The 17720-nt window shown below is 36.6% G+C and overlaps 1 protein-coding gene and 1 non-coding gene across 2 annotated transcripts in view; both read left to right on the top strand.

Annotated features, from left to right (window-relative positions):
• Positions 1 to 14234, top strand: part of PLA2R1 (phospholipase A2 receptor 1) — a 125459-nt gene extending 111225 nt beyond the window's left edge. The window contains exons 24-30 of the mRNA XM_040229192.1: positions 2441 to 2679; positions 4811 to 4979; positions 6771 to 6911; positions 7789 to 7905; positions 9186 to 9362; positions 12134 to 12166; positions 12288 to 14234. Coding sequence (XP_040085126.1) covers positions 2441 to 2679; positions 4811 to 4979; positions 6771 to 6911; positions 7789 to 7905; positions 9186 to 9362; positions 12134 to 12166; positions 12288 to 12502 — 1091 coding nt within the window. The 3' untranslated portion in view covers positions 12503 to 14234. The remainder of the gene's footprint in view (positions 1 to 2440; positions 2680 to 4810; positions 4980 to 6770; positions 6912 to 7788; positions 7906 to 9185; positions 9363 to 12133; positions 12167 to 12287) is intronic.
• Positions 7041 to 7177, top strand: LOC120855214. Its single transcript, XR_005719184.1, has one exon. It is a non-coding gene; the product is annotated as a small nucleolar RNA SNORA21 (small nucleolar RNA).
• Positions 14235 to 17720: the final 3486 nt, after the last annotated feature.

Raw genomic sequence — 17720 nt, 5'->3', positions numbered from 1 at the left:
ATAGAAAGAGTATTATGAGAAGAGCAGAGCCTTGTAGGAATAAAATAATATCAGTATATCATTACTTGCACACTTATGATGCACCTGGAACCGTGCCTTCATTTTATAAGTATTATGCCATAAAATCCTCACAACAATTCTATGAAGTAGGTCCCCCTTTTACAGATGAGGACCTTGAGGCTTAGGAATAATAAGGAACGTATTCAAAGTCTCTTGGTTAAATACAATGATTCTCTTCTATTCTAAGAATAGAATTGTTATATTTATTATAGGAATAGAATCATTGTATTTAAGAATAATGTTGATCTTTTCAGTACTCTCTGAACCACTTTCTCTCTTTGATATTTCTGGAACTAAGAATATATATGATTTTTTGGAAACAGTATAGAGCAGTGGTGGTGAAGTTCAAATACCACCTGGGTTCCTACCCCATCTCTGTAAATAAACTGTCAGTAAAGTTTGTCATCTTCTCTGAATCTTCATTTCTGCATCTGTAAAATGGAATAATAATTATTTCATGGACTTTACATATATACAATGTTTAGCAAGTTCCAGCATATGTTTAAGAAACCGTTATTGTTTTCCTTATTACTGTTTTTATTATATTACTATTCAACTACATTAAGTTCTTGTGGTCTACAAATTCTGACTATCCAAATTCTGGCTCCTCTTCTTTATTTATCATATGAATATGTGTTTGCCTTGGGTTTAGAACCTAAAGAATTTGATTTGCCCAAAAGAATAAAGATATCTAAATGAAAAGAGAGACAAGGGCTAAATCAAGACCCCCAATTTTGAATTTGGTTTCCAGTGGACCTATCTTTCTCAGGGAAGCAGATGGCATATTGTAATGTTCAAAATCGCTTATGTTTTGAAATGATGAAATCAATTACACAGCAAGAAATTCATATATGTGAAAATACAGGTGCATGACTTAGTGGAGGAGAGTCAATTAAAATGGCATTAAGTCACACATACAAAGAATTTCAGTTACTTTAGTTTTAATAACTGTTATTAAATAGCTACTTTGGTGTTATATTAGTTTTATATAAATAACGTTTAGACTTGGTACATCAGCTGGTAAACAGACTTCTACAAAGAAAAACAGATGATGAAAGTGTGGTCCATCAAAATTTAGTTGGTAAAAAAAAAATTTAGTTGGTGAATAGATTTGTTTCACTTTGGTTTTACAATGGTTTTACAATATATATTACTGCTACATTGAGGTAACAGTGTCAGGAAAAGTCAAATCCCCACTCTGCCATTTTTATTTGGGAGAGTATGACAAGAATAGGAGAGGAGAGCAAGAAGTAGCACTTATTGAGTGCCTGCTGAGTTCCACATCCTATAGCACAGTGCTCTGCATAACCATCTCCTTGACTTTTACCCTCATACTTCTAACAAAGGCTTTAGCAATCTCTCGCAGACCAGAAATTTGAAGTTTAGAGAGACTGAACTGGCTGATTTGGCCAAGGTCTCTAAGCCATTTAGGGTCAGGTCTGCGACTGAGTCCCAGGGCTCTGGGTCTATCTACATCTCCCCGTGCTCCTCTTCACCCCAAATGTGATAAAACCAGTATACAGAGAGAAATCCCAGCTACTTTAGATCAGACAGTTCAGAAATACCCTGTCTTTGTGTTCTAGAATTCCTAAATTTAGCCTGAATATAGAACAGAACAAAATGGCAAATGTGTGTATCAAAGAGGAAACATCTTTGTATAACACATGAGCTTGGTTTTCACTTGATCACAGCCACTCATGAACACAAAGAACCAAGTATCATGTGTGGGAAAACCTAGTCTTTTCATTTATAAATCTTGACTCTGACAGGGGGTGACGTATTAATAATAATGGTTTATAAGAACTGTAATGTATTTCTAAACATTTTATTAACTTATTTTTAACTTCTCTTTAGAAATTGTATTAATATTAAACAGGATAACAACTACCAGTCTCAAAAGTTTAATAGTATTATATTTGAGAATATGCATTTGTAATTTATGCCCGCAAAGCAGTATTTGACTACATTATATTTGTTAATATTCTCTTAGTAAATATTAAGCTCTGCCAGCAACAGAACTTAATATATGTATAAGGCTGAGTGTACCTACTATAATTAAACCTGCCTAATGAGGTCACTATCAGTTTCACCAAAAAGTGGTCAGTTTGACAAGGGATTATCAAAAACAGGAAATCTAGAAATGATTCAGTATATGTTTATATATGTTTAAAAACTCATTCATTAAATTTTCTAAGTGTTTTTGTCCTTTAGCATCACCTATATTTATAGATACTGTCTTCAATTTGAAGTAGTCAGTTCTGGGAAGGAAAACTGATGTTAACAATAGTATGGATCATTGTACTGGGATCCATGCTAAGCTTTGCCTCCCCTATTCTCATCCAGATGCTATAAACAATTTTTGTTTCTGTTCTTGTTCTAGATGCTTCTGGACACAGGATAAATACATCTGATATGTATCCAATCCCTAATACCTTAGAATATGGAAACAGAACTTACAAAATAATTAATGCAAATATGACTTGGTATACAGCACTAAAAACCTGCCTGATGCATGGAGCAGAACTGGCCAGCATTACAGACCAGTACCACCAGTCTTTCCTCACTGTTATCCTTAACCGGGTAGGATATGCCCACTGGATTGGACTGTTCACTGAAGATGTAGGTTTCCTAAAATCCCTTGTACAATTCTTGCATAGTTACGTTTCACATCTACCTCTTTAGTGAGATAGCCACTGACATTACCACAGAAAAACAGAGTCACAAAATAACAGTAAATGTAACATTTGAGTAATTGGATTATACAATAACTATTGACCAACCCTATGAACAATGGAGAAGTAAATGGCAACCCATTGTATTTTTTTGCCTGGAGAATTCCATGGACAGAGCAGCCTGGCGGGCTACAGTCCACGGGGTCACAAACTGTGGGACATGACTGAGCAGCTAAAACTATGAGCATACAGTAACTATTGACCAACCTTATGAGCAGCATATGACTACAAAATAAAGGTGTCCCTTTTTAGAGTAAATAACTACTTGCCTAATTTCTGGAAATTAATACCCTTCAAAGGTTCTCTGAAGAGGTCTGAGAAATTTCAGGATACTGCCTCATATGTGCACTAGAATACATCCTGAACTCAAACACCTGAATTCGGGTAACTTGCTGCATTTAAAGAATCCCCAAGAAAAATGAATCATGCCTCCTGCCTATAAATTTGGTCATTAATCAATTCAATACTCCTTGTAATTTAACATGTATGTCATTTTTCCCCTCTAGTCATATGGTTTGGAAAATAATATTTTTTAAGTGAAAGTGGTTACTCAAATAATGAGAAGTAAACCTATTCAATTCTGACTTCTAGTTCCACTCCTCAAAGTCAATCACTGTAAACAGTTTCTTGTATGTCATTTACAAATTTTCTGTGTATGCATATATATATATATATATGTAATGTGTTAAAAGGTATACTCTTTTTTAAATATAAGTGAGCTCATACTATATATATACTGTCCTTAACCTTGCCTTTTTATTAATATAGGTTGTACAGCTTTCTGTGTCAGCTCATAAAAGTCTGATACAGTCTTTGAGACAGCAGCATATACTGATATGCCACAATTTATTGAACCATTCTCCTGTGAATGGACTTTTGCATTCTTCCCAGTTTTCACAGTTCCAAACAAGGCACAACAAATATCCTTGTACAAGTAGGATAAATCCCCAGAGGTGAAGTACACTTTAAATTTTAACAAGCAATGGTGCTAAATTGCCCTCCAAAAGTTTGTGACAGTTTACATGCTAACAATTGTATATGATAACGTCTAGTTTTTCACATCCTTGTCAACACTGGGTATGTCAAAATTTTAATCCTTGCCAGTAGGATAGCTGAAAGGATGGTATTTCATGGCTGTTTGTTGCATTTATTGTTGTTTTCCTTATTGTATTTTTGTATTACGGAATGTTTTAACTTTCTGTAGGCAATTTTGCTTTATGGTCTTTGGATTATTTTATCAGACATGGAAAGATTTTTCCCATGTTAAGAGCATAAACTATTTAGCCAAGTTTTCTTTGGCACTTTTATGTTTTCAACTGCACGTATGAACCTGTAGATGCTGTTGTTGTTTAGCTGCTAAGTCATATCTGACTCTTTCACAGCCCCATGGACTATGGCCCGCTAGGCTCCTCTGTCCATGGGATTTCCCATATAAGAATACCAGAGTGGGTTGTTGTTTCCTTCTCCAGGGGATCTTCCTGACCCAGGGACTGAACCTGTGGCTCAATCTTAAATTTATTTTGGTGTAAAGAATGAGATGGGCTTCCCTGGTGGCTCGGTGGTAAAGAATTCACCTGCCAATTCAAAAGAAAGTGTTTGATCCCTGGGTTGGGAAGATCCCCTAAAGAAGGAAATGGCAACCCGCTTCAGTATTCTTGCCTGGGAAATCTTGTGGACAGAGGAGCCTGTCAGGCTACAGTCCATGGGGTCACAAAAGAGTTGGACACAGCTTAGCGACTAAACAACAATAAAAAACAAGATATAGAACAGCTTCACTCTGACTGCTTACTGGGAAATTTGATGGACAGGAACCAAGGATTCCCCAAAACTAAAAAAGATACTGCTTGTGTCAGAGAGTCCTTTTTGTCAGGCCATACTCACAAGCTGTCCTAGGCTTCCTAAAATACATCTAGAAGTGGAAATAAAAATCACGTGTGAATTGAGGGCTCCTCAGACAGCACTGGCCGACGCCACCAGCATTCACAGCAAGGAAATGATGGTCCAATTTCTCTCCACAGAACGGTCTTAATTTTTACTGGTCAGATGGTACCAAATCCTCCTTCACTTTTTGGAAAGACGATGAGTCATCCTTCCTTGGTGACTGTGTTTTTGCTGACACCCATGGACGCTGGAGTAGCACAGCCTGCGAGTCGTATCTGCAAGGAGCCATTTGTCGAGTGCCCACTAGTAGGTTCTATTCAACTCAAGAAATATGTGCTGTGAACCTGTACTATGCAAGGCACTGTGCTAAGCAGGAGCTTTGAGGGAAAGTAGAAAGAATTCTCTGCCTTCAAGAAGGATTTGGTCTGGTAGGTGATATACAGACAAATAACTGTTACAGGAGGCAGGCTACCAAATGATACAAGAACCATAGCAAGCGTTGTGGGGGTTAGCAAGAAAGTGGACACATTAGATTCACCTGGGGAAAAGTACAAAGGTTTCTTGAAGGACATGACTGTGGAGATTGGTCTTGATGAATGGGTGGAATCAGGAAACTCTGGGACATGGCAAGGCACTCTGAGCAGAAAGGCCTGGGCACACATGGAAGGAAGAAAGGAGTGGACATGTATAAGTAAAGCTGGTATTGGGATTTTCCTGCATGGCAGGTTTATGGTGAGAGAAGTAAGAAATCAAGCTAGAACCATGGGTTAGGAGCAGGTGTGGAGGATCTTGAATACTGAGGATTTGTTTAAGTCCAAGACTAATAAGATGCTAGAATCATCAGCATAGTAATAATATTTATACTTATATGCAAATATAAAACATGGTAATAATGACAATACATCTCATTACACTTAAAAGTCACCTTGTCCAACCAGGTGAACTTTAAAAATTAAACTTAAACTCAGAGCATTACATAGCTTCCTGAAGATCTCATAGATCTTCTTGGAGTAGAAGCCAAGTTTCCTTGATCTCTGATGTCATATCTATCCCATTAAATCAGGGCCCTTTTCTTTTGATTGCTTTGGCATATAAAAAGAGAGTTCCTTAACACTAACTGGTTTCTTTTTAAATCTCTCATTTAGTAAGTGTGCATGTATTTACTTATACTCCGGATGCTGTAAGTCAAATAGCATACATATTACGTAACTTCAGATCAAAACAATACAGGACAAAAATGTAAATGATAGTCACATATATTGGGAAAGCCAATTCTCCTTCTAAAACACTGTAAAATTATCCTTCTTTTCTCAATAACACTGCATTTATTGAGTGCTTAAGTTGTTAGACACTAGCCCACCTAAACTTCTTAAGTTGTAAGAAAGATGTTATTGTTAACTCTCTTTTATGTGTGTGGGAGTGTGGGGAAGATAGTAACATACCCACAGCCACACATCTAGGATCTCAGTGTGGATATGTCTGACTCTCATGCTTGCCCTCTGAAGCAAAGTCCATCCCAAATTCCACTTAGTTATATCTGGTGCTATGTTATGTCATGTTATATCATGATATGATATGTTATGATATGACATGTTACTTTGTTATGATGTTATATTATGATGGGTTATGCTGTGCTATGTTATGATACTTTACTGAATGATTTATTTTCTCTCATAAGTTAACTAGCAGGTAAGGATTTACTAAATCTTCACCACTGAATGGAACACATTTTGTTCATTTGAAGTGCCTTTTTGTCAACTTCATTCAGCTGCTAGTATTTCTATGAATCTCATTCCCCAGTTTTTCCAATCATTTTTCCAATCCTAATTGTAAATATGAAAGATAGCACCCAAACTAAGCCTATGAAGCTATGCATTAATATACCCTGTTATGTATAGGTAAAGATTATTTCTGTCAGACATGCTATAAGCCATTTCAGTTTTGTGATCATTTACATTAAACCCACTCTTTCAGAGTATTATCATGAAAATCTCATTACATATATTTATCTTGGTCTTTCATAGAGTGTAATACAATGTTTATCTCAATAAATGAACCCAGTTACCACCCTGAAATCATAACTCATTTTGTTCATAGAAACAAGACTGTCTGGACACCTAGAGTTGTGCTCAGAAGCATCAATTCCCTGGATAAAATTCAAAAGTAATTGCTACAGTTTTTCTACAGTCCTAGACAGTACAAGTTTTGAGGCTGCTCATGAATTTTGCAAAAAGAAAGGTAATTTTTTTGTGGTGGTAAAATGCTTTCAATGTGTTCCTTCTTGACATTTCAGTAAACAATGTCATTTCTTCATTTGTCTGATAATTCAGTGACTTTAGGAGCAAAACAAAAATAATTGAAAAAGTACCCTCTTTTAAAAGCACTCAGTGGGCCTTTTGCTAATGACCCGCTGAGCTGTCAAGAAAAGGCAGAGTGAAAACACTGCTTTTGGGTGAAGTGGCAGCATGTTGTGTTGTTTTGCTTCAATCGGTGGTGTGACAAGGTGGGAAAAAAAATTGAAAAAGTAAATATTATTGAATTTACAGCTAATATGTTCAATGTCCAGAATACAATGAAAAACCCAAGGTGATGTCTCAGGATACTGCACATTCCCAAGAAAGTGTTCCCTTTGAATGTATCTGAATATGAATCTTAACTTTTCTCCCAAATTAACATTCCATGCTTTAAGTACCAGTTTGCATCTTTTAATGTGTCATATTACCTTTAAATTTTTAATCAAAAATACTTATTTACAATGGAAATTTTCATTTTTCAAAACCTGAGCTTTTTTTAATTGAAGTATAGTTGATTTACAATGTGTTAGTTTCTGGTATACAGCGCTTTTATCTCTTTTGCTTTAGGAGTCTGACCTAAGAAAATATTGCTATGATTTATGTCAGAAAATATTTTGCTTATGCTCTCCTCTAGCAGTTTAGTGGTGTTACATCTTACCTTCAAGTCTTTAAAACATTTTGAGTTTACTTTTGTGTATGGTGTTTGAGGGAGTGCTTAACATTGATTTATATGTGTCAAAGGCTGAGGTTCATGAATTATTTTAATTATATTTACATATATACACAAATACTTATTCATTTGCTACTTGTCTCTTTTATAGGCTCTAATCTTTTAACAATCAAAGATGAAGCTGAAAACTCTTTTCTTCTAGAAGAGCTTTTAGCTTTCCGTTCTTCAGTCCAGATGATTTGGCTGAATGCTCAGTTTGATGGTGACAGTAAGTAACATGGGTAGAAAAGAGGAGAGGGCATAAATAAATACACAGTGGTCAAGGTTGATGCAAATGACATCTGCAAACCAGAAAGCTCTCCTTGGGCACATTTGCTGTGAAAAAATATCATAAGTCCTAAAGCCATTTCTTTCAAAGACAATGTTGCTAACCTTTTTTTATACCCTCTTGTTCTCTGAAATAATCTCAGAAAACCAAAAATGAAAACAAACAACAAGTTTATTTTATACTTAATCTCACATTATGAAGATGTTTGACTGGAACTTTGTGTTCACAGACTTAGTCATAAGACATCAAAGCCATATTTACTTTAAAATATCCTGGGTTCCCAAATGTCATATAAGAGCACAATAGAGTTACGGAAATGTCCCAGTGATAAATAGTGCTAATAGAATTGTTATTTGCTACTCATAAAAGTCAGAGTTTGTAATTAGATGAGAGTATTATTTTTTTTTCTTTATGTTATTGATGGTTATTGAAAGTAGTTGTATCAGAAGAAAGGGGACATATGTATACCTGTGGCTGATTCATGTTGATATATGATAGAAACAAACACAACATTGTAAAGCAATAATCCTCCAATTAAAAATAAATAAATTAAACAAAGAAAGTACTTGTAAAGAAAATTACTTTAAACTGGAATGGAGAACCTGTCACAGGGGTATACCAAGGTGGAGGATGGGCCCACACTGGGAAGGAAAAGTATTTCAATCACAGATATTGCTTAAAACTTCTAGCACAGGGTGATAATAAAAAAGCTGACAGATGTATGCTTAGTTATACTGCTTGTTTTAAGTCCTCTTCATACAAGGCACCTCCTTATCACTTACACACAGATAGATTCTACCAGCATCTTCACCCTTTGGTACACCACTGGCTTGCTTTTTAAAAGAAGCTCACTGTAAAATTCTTTTAAAAAGTGAGCTCTTTTGTAATGATATAGATGTTAGGCCTTCAAATGATTTCTTTAAGTTGGTTATAATGATAAAGAACTTTAAAAATTCAAACTGTTATATTAAGAAACATGATATCTCAAATGAACTACATTAGAACCTCATATCTACCATAAAGAGAGTTGTTCACAAGACAGCTTTACTAACACCTACCTCTTGATGATGAGTTCATGATTGCACCTACTGAATTGAATGCATCAGATAAGGAGAGTCTCATTAAATTTAGGGGCTGCTTTCTATGGTTTATTCAACACTTAGTATGTTTGATAACCATGCATGTAATTCATAATAAGTTAGCTTTTTTTTTTTCCACAGATGAAACCATAAAGTGGTTTGATGGAACTCCCACAGATCAATCAAACTGGGGTATTCGGAAGCCAGAGGTGGACCACTTCAAACCCCATCTGTGTGTTGCCCTGAGGATTCCTGAAGGAGTGTGGCAATTATCCTCATGTCAAGACAAAAAGGGATTTATATGTAAAATGGAAGCAGGTAGGTAAAGTTCAAAGGTAAATCCTCATTTGATTCCATCCTGACTAAAGCTGACCCACCTCTTTACACTTAAAACTTTTAAAATTCAGGTATTCAGAGAGTATTCAAATAGATTCTGACATTATTGTCTTGTCTTACATCAAATAATTTACAGAACATACCAGCTTTCTCTCATATGCAGAAAAAAATCATTATAAATCAACTCAAAGACTATGACTTTCTTGTGTCATCTGGCTGTTATATTAATGGGCAAAAAAGCAGTTTTACCTCAAGCAAATAGAGCTGGAAATGTAAACAAGCAACTCTCATTCTGGCAACTGCAACTTAGAATTTTAAAGTATCATTTCTGGTCACAGGAAATATAATTCAGGCCTAGGTATCCTTACTGTGGATAAGTAGATGTGTTTTTCTACTGCAAGCCATAGTATATTATAAATCATATTTTAACTTCATCTTTGTGGTGATAAAAATTTAGAAATATAAGCCAGAAAATTCTAGTCAGTTGCAAATGATAGAGATTTCTAAGACAGTAAGGATTATGGACAGTGGAAGATGTTTATAATAATCACACCAGTTTCCAGATACCAGTATTATGAAGAAGGGGGGATTGATGTGGCCTGGGCTCCTGAAGAAGACTTTAGAGAGGGGATGAGGCTTTGGAATAGTAAAAGATAAAGAGAATAGAGGAGGGAAAGAATACTGGAGAAACGTTTCAGTAAGACTAAAGACAGAAATAGAGAATGAACTTAAGACTAGCCCACATTAGGTGGTGATGGGGGTGAAAGCATATTTCTGTAGGCTCCATCCTCAGGGAGTGTTGGGTTAAAGAGCTGAACTTCATGGTGAAGGACACGGGGAACCCCTAAGTACTCTGTTGATACCTACCGTGGATGTAAGGGAGATGGTTGTAATTTGAGCCCTAGAACTAGAACAAAAATGGAGGGAGGAAATGGAAAAAGAGAATGATCAGTCTTTAGTGACTGATTAGATATTGGCAATGAAAAGGCAAAAACTGGTAGGTGTAGGAACCAAAGTTTGAGGTTCCAAAAGTGTGGGTATCAGCTCTGTGCGGAAAACATAGCTAAGCTAATAGTGTGCCCAAGCAACCACTAGCATTCAGCTATCAAGAACAAATTAGAAACACCTCATGTCTGTTCAAATCTTTAAGGTTTCCTGTACTACACAGGACACCTCTTTCATCCTTCACGGCAAGTGTTCAAGGCAGTGAAACAGATACAACATTCCCGTGTTACAGATGAGAAAAGTACTTGTCCAAACTGAGGCCACAGGGAGGAGTATCCGAATTTTCTGACTCCATGTGTCCCTTCTACACCTGCCCACTGCCTCCATCCTGAGAATGAATACCCATTCATCAGTCTTTCTTTGAAAAGTATCCTTCAGTTCAGTTCAGTTCAGTTCAGTCGCTCAGTCGTATCCGACTCTTTGCGACCCCATGAATCGCAGCATGCCAGGCCTCCCTGTCCATCACCAACTCCCGGAGTTCACTCAGACTCACATCTGTTGAGTCAGTGATGCCATCCAGCCATCTCATCCTCTGTCGTCCCCTTCTCCTCCTGCCCCCAATCCCTCCCAGCATCAGAGTCTTTTCCAACTCTTCTCATGAGGTGACCAAAGTACTGGAGTTTCAGCTTTAGCATCATTCCTTCCAAAGAAATCCCAGGGCTGATCTCCTTCAGAATGGATTGGTTGGATCTCCTTGCAGTCCAAGGGACTCTCAAGAGTCTTCTCCAACACCACAGTTCAAAAGCATCAATTCTTTGGTGCTCAGCCTTCTTCACAGTCCAACTCTCATATCCATACGTGACCACTGGAAAAACCATAGCCTTGACTAGACGGACCTTAGTTGGCAAAGTAATGTCTCTGCTTTTGAATGTGCTATCTAAGTTGGTCACAACTTTTCTATACACAATACTACGTTTTCAATAATATGTAAAATCATATAGTATTGTTTTTAAATTGCAAAATCAAGGTTTTATATATATATATATATAAGTGTGTTTTTGTTACTGGTAACAATGTTGACATTTCTTCATGGGTCTTAAGTAGCACACCAAGTAGTCCTCCACTGACAAGTCCTTTACTGCTCTTTCTCTGGGTCATTCCCTGTATAATTCTCTGGATCTTTGCCTAGATCAAAAATAGCAGAGTTCAAATTCTGATATAGAGTCTACTTGGAAAAGATATATTCTTTCAGTAGAAGATCCTCAAACAGGAACCCTCAAACTTTTTGAATGGAAGAGCTATTACTCATTTCCCAAGATTCTTGAGACATGAGAAGGTACTCATTTTTTAAATCTGCAAAAAGCCAGGGAGGTTATCATCACTGGACCAACTCCACATCAGATCCCAACAAAACTGAGTTCCTTGTAGGCAGGGACTATATTTCACTCATATTTTTATTGCAGCACAGTGCTGAGACTGGATGAGGATTCTTCAGCTTAAAAAAGGCAGTATATGTCTTTGTGAGCACTAATATTGATGATTAAATAAATCAGGGGTCAGCAAATTTTTCTTGTAAAGGATTAAATAGTAAATATTTCAGGATATAGGAGCCATATGGTCTCTGTCACGCTTCAACTGTAGCAAAAAAGCCGCCAAAGACGACAGAAAGATGGCTGAGTTCTAATTAAACATTACTTATAGAAACGTGCTCAGATTTGATCCATGCACCATCATTTTTTGAAGTAATGACATAACTTTGCTGAATTAAAAGGAAAATTTCATCTCAATATCTTTGTATTTGATTTTAGATATTCACACAGTAAAGAAGCATCCAGGAAAAGGTAGGTTTGGAACAGTAGAGAACATTTTGATTTTTCATAGAAATAAAATAGAAAGTAACTGTGTGACAATAACTATCTGACTTCATTGTCATTGAAGTTTTCTTTTTTCATCTCCTTGCAGGACCAAGTCACAGCATTATACCTCTTACAGTAGCACCGACACTGATAGTGATTCTGGCAATTTCCACACTTTCCTTCTGCATGTACAAGCGCAGGAACAGTATATTCAGGAGACTTGCTCAGTTTAGAAATCCTTACTATCCTTCAGCCAACTTTAGTACAGTACATTTAGAAGAAAATATTCTCATTTCTGATCTTGAGAAGAATGACCAATAATAATGAAGTGAGAGAACGTCACGGCGGTGAGAATGAGCAAAGAAGAGTATTTTCCTTTACAGACCCGATGCCACTATAATGTGAATCGTGTCACCATCTTCGTTATTCTTAAAATGATTACTGGTTTTGAATTGTAACCAAATCAGATAGGTGTTCATTTATTTATTTCCTCAAACTGTGGTCTATTCTTAAAAGGGGGAAATTTTACAGTGCTTTTTATTCAAAAAACAAGAACTATTAAAAGAAACTCCCAAATGAGACCCCTCAAACCAACATGAATAATGGTTTTTGCATTAATATGCTTTTACCAAAAATTCTGGGGAATTTTTAAGCTAATTTGATATCTATTCATATGTTTACCAATACTCATTCCATGGAAAGAGAGGCGGGTGGGAAGCAAAACAAATTTTAAAGTCCTACACTGGTAGAAGAAAGAGAAAAAGCTTCTGAGAGGATTCTTGTTTGGTTTTTATTCAATCAGTTTAACAGCAGGGTTTGCAAAACACTAATATCTCAGCTTAATACTCACAGGTTCTGGACTCTATACTAATATTTAGGGTGACATTCATTTTTATTAGTTCTGTCTTCTCAAACTAAAGGAAAAGAAAAATAACCTTTCTTTAAATAGTAAAGATCTTTTAGTAGCACACTTTCACAAGCAACCATGCAATGTGACCTAAAATCATCAATTACTAAATGATAACAAAGTTAGTTTTAAAAAAACTGTATAGATAAGCTCAAAGAAATATATTGAGATCTTAATACTGTTAAAATTTATGAGCTTTATTTAAGACTAAAGATATAAAGTGTATACCACTCCTAACAACCAAAAGATATAAAATGTAACTTGAATTTAAAGAGGAAAAGTTAAAGATCTGAATTATAGTTTCATTAGAATGAGACTAGAGGATGTGATGAGAAGTACTAAAAAATTACTCTCCAGAGTAATCTAGATACCTTTGCTGTATAGCATTTATTTAGTAAATTATGGTTTGGGGGGGAACCACCTCCATTTGCATTGGACTAGTTAGTGTGGTCAGTAAAAAATAAAAGCATGATACTAATCCATAAATTAAAAATCACAGACTTGGTCTTCCTTCATTCATTTCTTATAAACAAAAAAGACTTCATAATCAATATTCAAAACTTTACTCATTACATAAATGTTTATCAAGTTCCTGTTAAGAACCAAGAGCCATTTTAGAAACTGGAGGTACTGGGGTAAGCACTTAGTTTCTAATGAAGGAAAACCAACAGTAAAGCAGTCAAGAAACAGAATAAAATAGCAGGTGGGTATGAAGACTAAGTAAGGGCCTATGAGAGAGAGAAACTGGGAGAGTCTCCCTAGAGTGTGCATTTTCATTATTACAACCAGCTGCCTCAAACCTGGTGGAAAACAGCCACAAGATGAAGCTAAGAGAAAGTAGGAATAAGCCTCTACATGGAAAACTATCATCATTAGAAACACAATTTGGAGAATGTGTTCTAAGAATGAAGTCTTTGTGGCCTGAAACATTAATACAGAGTCCAAAAGCAGCTGTTTGCCACTGCTGTGTCATTACATGCTGAGACAATCGACTTCCATAATTCTGTTTGTTCAGGGACTTTTTAAAAAGATATTACATTATGTGGCAGTTGCATGCTTATGACTGAAAAGAACTGGCCTCGACTAACCACATGTTTAGCCCAATTTAATAACCTGTCAAGTGAAGTTAAAGTTCTGTTCTTGTCAGTTGTCTTGGTAAAAACTGCTAATCAGCTATCCTTCCAGTCAAGGTATATTGAAGCGAATAGTCAGTCACACATAAAAATTTGACAAAGTATGTCATTAGTAAAGTGATTTTGCAGGTAAAAACTGTACTGTGCGTCAGTGCTCTGTACTTTGATATTTAGTATTAAACCACATCCCCATGGACAGGTCACACACTACTTACCATTAATGAAAGTACAGAAATAAGAAGTACTGAGATATTCTGCTTTATTCATATATGTGCACTTTAAAAAAACTTTCTTCCACAACTATTTTTATTTTTAATTTTTATTTTTATTTTACTTTACAATACTGTATTGGTTTTGCCATACATTGACATGAATCTGCCACAGGTGTACATGAGTTCATCTGAGCTAGACTTCACAGCTATACAAGAAAAAAAATAGCAGGGTCACAAAATCAGTTCAGTTCAGTCGCTCAGTCAACTCCGACACTTTGTGACCACATGGACTGCAGCCCGCCAGGCTTCCCTGTCCATCACCAACTCCCAGAGCTTGCTCAAACTCATGTCCATCGCGTCAGTGATCCTATCCAACCATCTCATCCTCTGTCATCCCCTTCTCCTCCTGCCTTCAATCCGTCTCAGCATCAGGGTCTTTTCCAGTGAGTCAGTTCTTTGCATCAGGTGGCCAAAGTATTGGAGTTTCAGCTTCGTTCGGTCCTTCCAATGAATATTCAGGACTGATCTCCTTCAGAATGGACTGGTTGGATCTCCTTGCAGTCCAAGGGACTATCAAGAGTCTTCTCCAACACCACAGTTCAAAAGCATCAATTCTTCAGTGCTCAGCTTTCTTTATGGTCCAACTCTCGCATCCATACATGACTACTGGAAAAACCATAGCTTTGATGAGATGGACCTTTGTTGACTAAGTAATGTCTCTGCTTTTTAATATGCTGTCTAGGTTGGTCTTAGCTTTTCTTCCAAGGAGCAAGCATCTTTTAATTTCATGGCTGCAATCACCATCTGCAGTGATTTTGGAGCCCCCCAAAATAAAGTCTGTCACTGTTTCCATTGTTTCCCCATCTACTTGCCATAAAGTGATGGGACTGGATAATTAATATGCCCCCTCCAAAAAGAGTCAATTATTTTCTATAGCTCTGAGTGATGGGAAATTTTAAAGATCTTTCCAACTGAAGATATCTTGGGCTCTTCCAATTTCAACTGTCTCAGTTTAAATGTTTCTTCTATTGAAATTTCCACTTCCTATCAAGGGTGCATTACCTGGTCTCATTAGATAAACATTCAGTCCTCTGGAGTTGACATTCCCTTCTCAAAATGGTGATTGGATATATGAAACTCATTGCGTCCTTGTGGTGGGGGCTTCCCTGATAGCTCAGCTGGTAAACAATCTGCCTGCAATGCAGGAGACTCCGGTTCAATTCCTGGGTCAGGAAGATCCACTGGAGAAGGGATAGGCTACCCACTCCAGTATTCTTGGACTTCCCTTATAGCTCAGTTGGTATAGTCCAAAGGGTCACAAAGCGTCGGACACGACTGAGTGATATTCACCTTCACTTGTGTCCTTGTGGCATGGCGGGGGGTGGGGGGGGAGGGGAGTAGGAGTAGGTGATAACTGACTGGGAGTCCTGCTGGCATCTTTATGGAGTCTGTATTTGGTGTAACGTGTAGTCTAGTCTCTTGGTCTGGCCCCATCCTGGCTTTCCCTGGCACTGCCTCTCCCTAGAGAATTGTCTGTGATTCCCATTCAATTCCCTACCTGGATATTACAATTCTAGACAATAAAGCCATGTCACATCTGCAGTAGCATCATCAGCTACTCTCTTAGTCAGGGGGCTTAATACTATAGCAAACAATCCCCAAATCTCATTGACTTAGTACAACAAAGGTTTATTTCTCATCCACACCAACTTTGCTCTATTCAGTTATTCATGGGTCCGGGCTCCTCCTAAATATCCATAGTAGGACCTCTATCTCCAAAAGCCTTGGTGGACTCAGAGATCCCTTACCTCTGCCTCACAGAAGTTAAAGATCTCCTTGATTAATTATGTAGTTTCCATGGGCTATTGAAATACATTCTCCACATCAACAGACTTTAACCTGAGAATATGTACCCTGTGGGTACATAAAGACTTCCAAGGGATACAGGGGCAGGGATATTGCTGGAGAGCTCAGTTTCCAGATTCTTTAACCTTTAAATATATTCTTTCTTAGAAGTTACTTGCCTGAGATTGAGGTGTCATGCTAGTTCTTCTTTCCCATCTCTTTTAGTAGAAATGTCTATCTCTACCTCAAAAAAAATAAAAGACATGGCTTTTACTCAAAATATGATGACGATGCCTTATCTTGGTAAAGTCCTCCATGGACCAAAGACAGAAAAAAATTTCAAAATAATGATGTCACTGAAATTTCTTTTAATAAAGGAATTCTTAACCCACATATATTCTCATGTCTTTCCCTCTTTTCATACATTTTTCTGTTAAGGATTAAGTGATAAATTAGAAATGGGTTATTTTGCCCATGTTGGGATAGTCTAAATTAATATGCATTTCATATACATATATATAAACAGCAGGAGTGATAACTACCTTCCTTTGAGACTTTATCTCATCCAGCCCCTGTCTATTATGAAAGACTGTATCTGGAGAGAATATCTCAGAAAAGCAAAGACAGTGCAACTGTTGATAAGACCCTGAAATGTTACTTTATAAGCTCATGGCAAGGCTTTGTGTTTTATTTATCTTAGATTTCTAACTGAGCTTTGGGGAAGAGTATTATCATGCTTATTTGAACTGAAAAATGAAACCATAATTTTTTTTGAACATTGTCTTATTTGGCTCATTTGACAATAAAGATTGGCTTTACCAATTAGGTTTTATGATGAAAATTTTCATTAAATTGGATGAACTATACATGCAAATCAAGTGTTCGGATTAAAGCATGTATAAAATAAAGACATTTAATAGAAAAGTAGTATTGACCAAAGTATGATAAAATTAGCAATATTTTATTTTTCCCAACCTTTGTATGCCAGGCAAAACAAGGTGCCCATAAGTGAAAGAGTAATAGGCATAACTGACAGTAATTTTAAAAAGGAGTAGAGAACTCTGAAGTTTCTGGGTCTAGAAGCACAACATGGCACTTCTTCTCATGTACCACTGGGCCAGAATTAGTCACAGGGTCCAACGTAACTGCAGAGAAGTCTGGGAGGTCTCCCAGTGCGCTCAGAAAGGAGAGGATAATGGACAATAGTGAGGACCAACAACCTCTGCCAGCTTTCTCAGCACATACAGCTACAAAAGAAAGGGGCTGGGGAGAATAGAATTCATGCTGAATCTTGATTCATGCTAGCAATTTTTAATTACTACTAATTAATTTCCTCTATGGTACATCCATTTCATTAAGAGATGAAATATACCATTTTATTTTTATATATACTAATTATTTATCAACCATTGTAATATATTCATATCTGTCAGATAATAATT

This window comes from Oryx dammah, unplaced genomic scaffold (assembly GCF_014754425.2).
Source record: "Oryx dammah isolate SB20612 unplaced genomic scaffold, SCBI_Odam_1.1 HiC_scaffold_27, whole genome shotgun sequence".
NCBI classification, from domain to species: domain Eukaryota; kingdom Metazoa; phylum Chordata; class Mammalia; order Artiodactyla; family Bovidae; genus Oryx; species Oryx dammah.
Note: the sequence above shows the minus strand (reverse complement) of the source record. Positions and strands in the feature narration are given on the sequence as shown.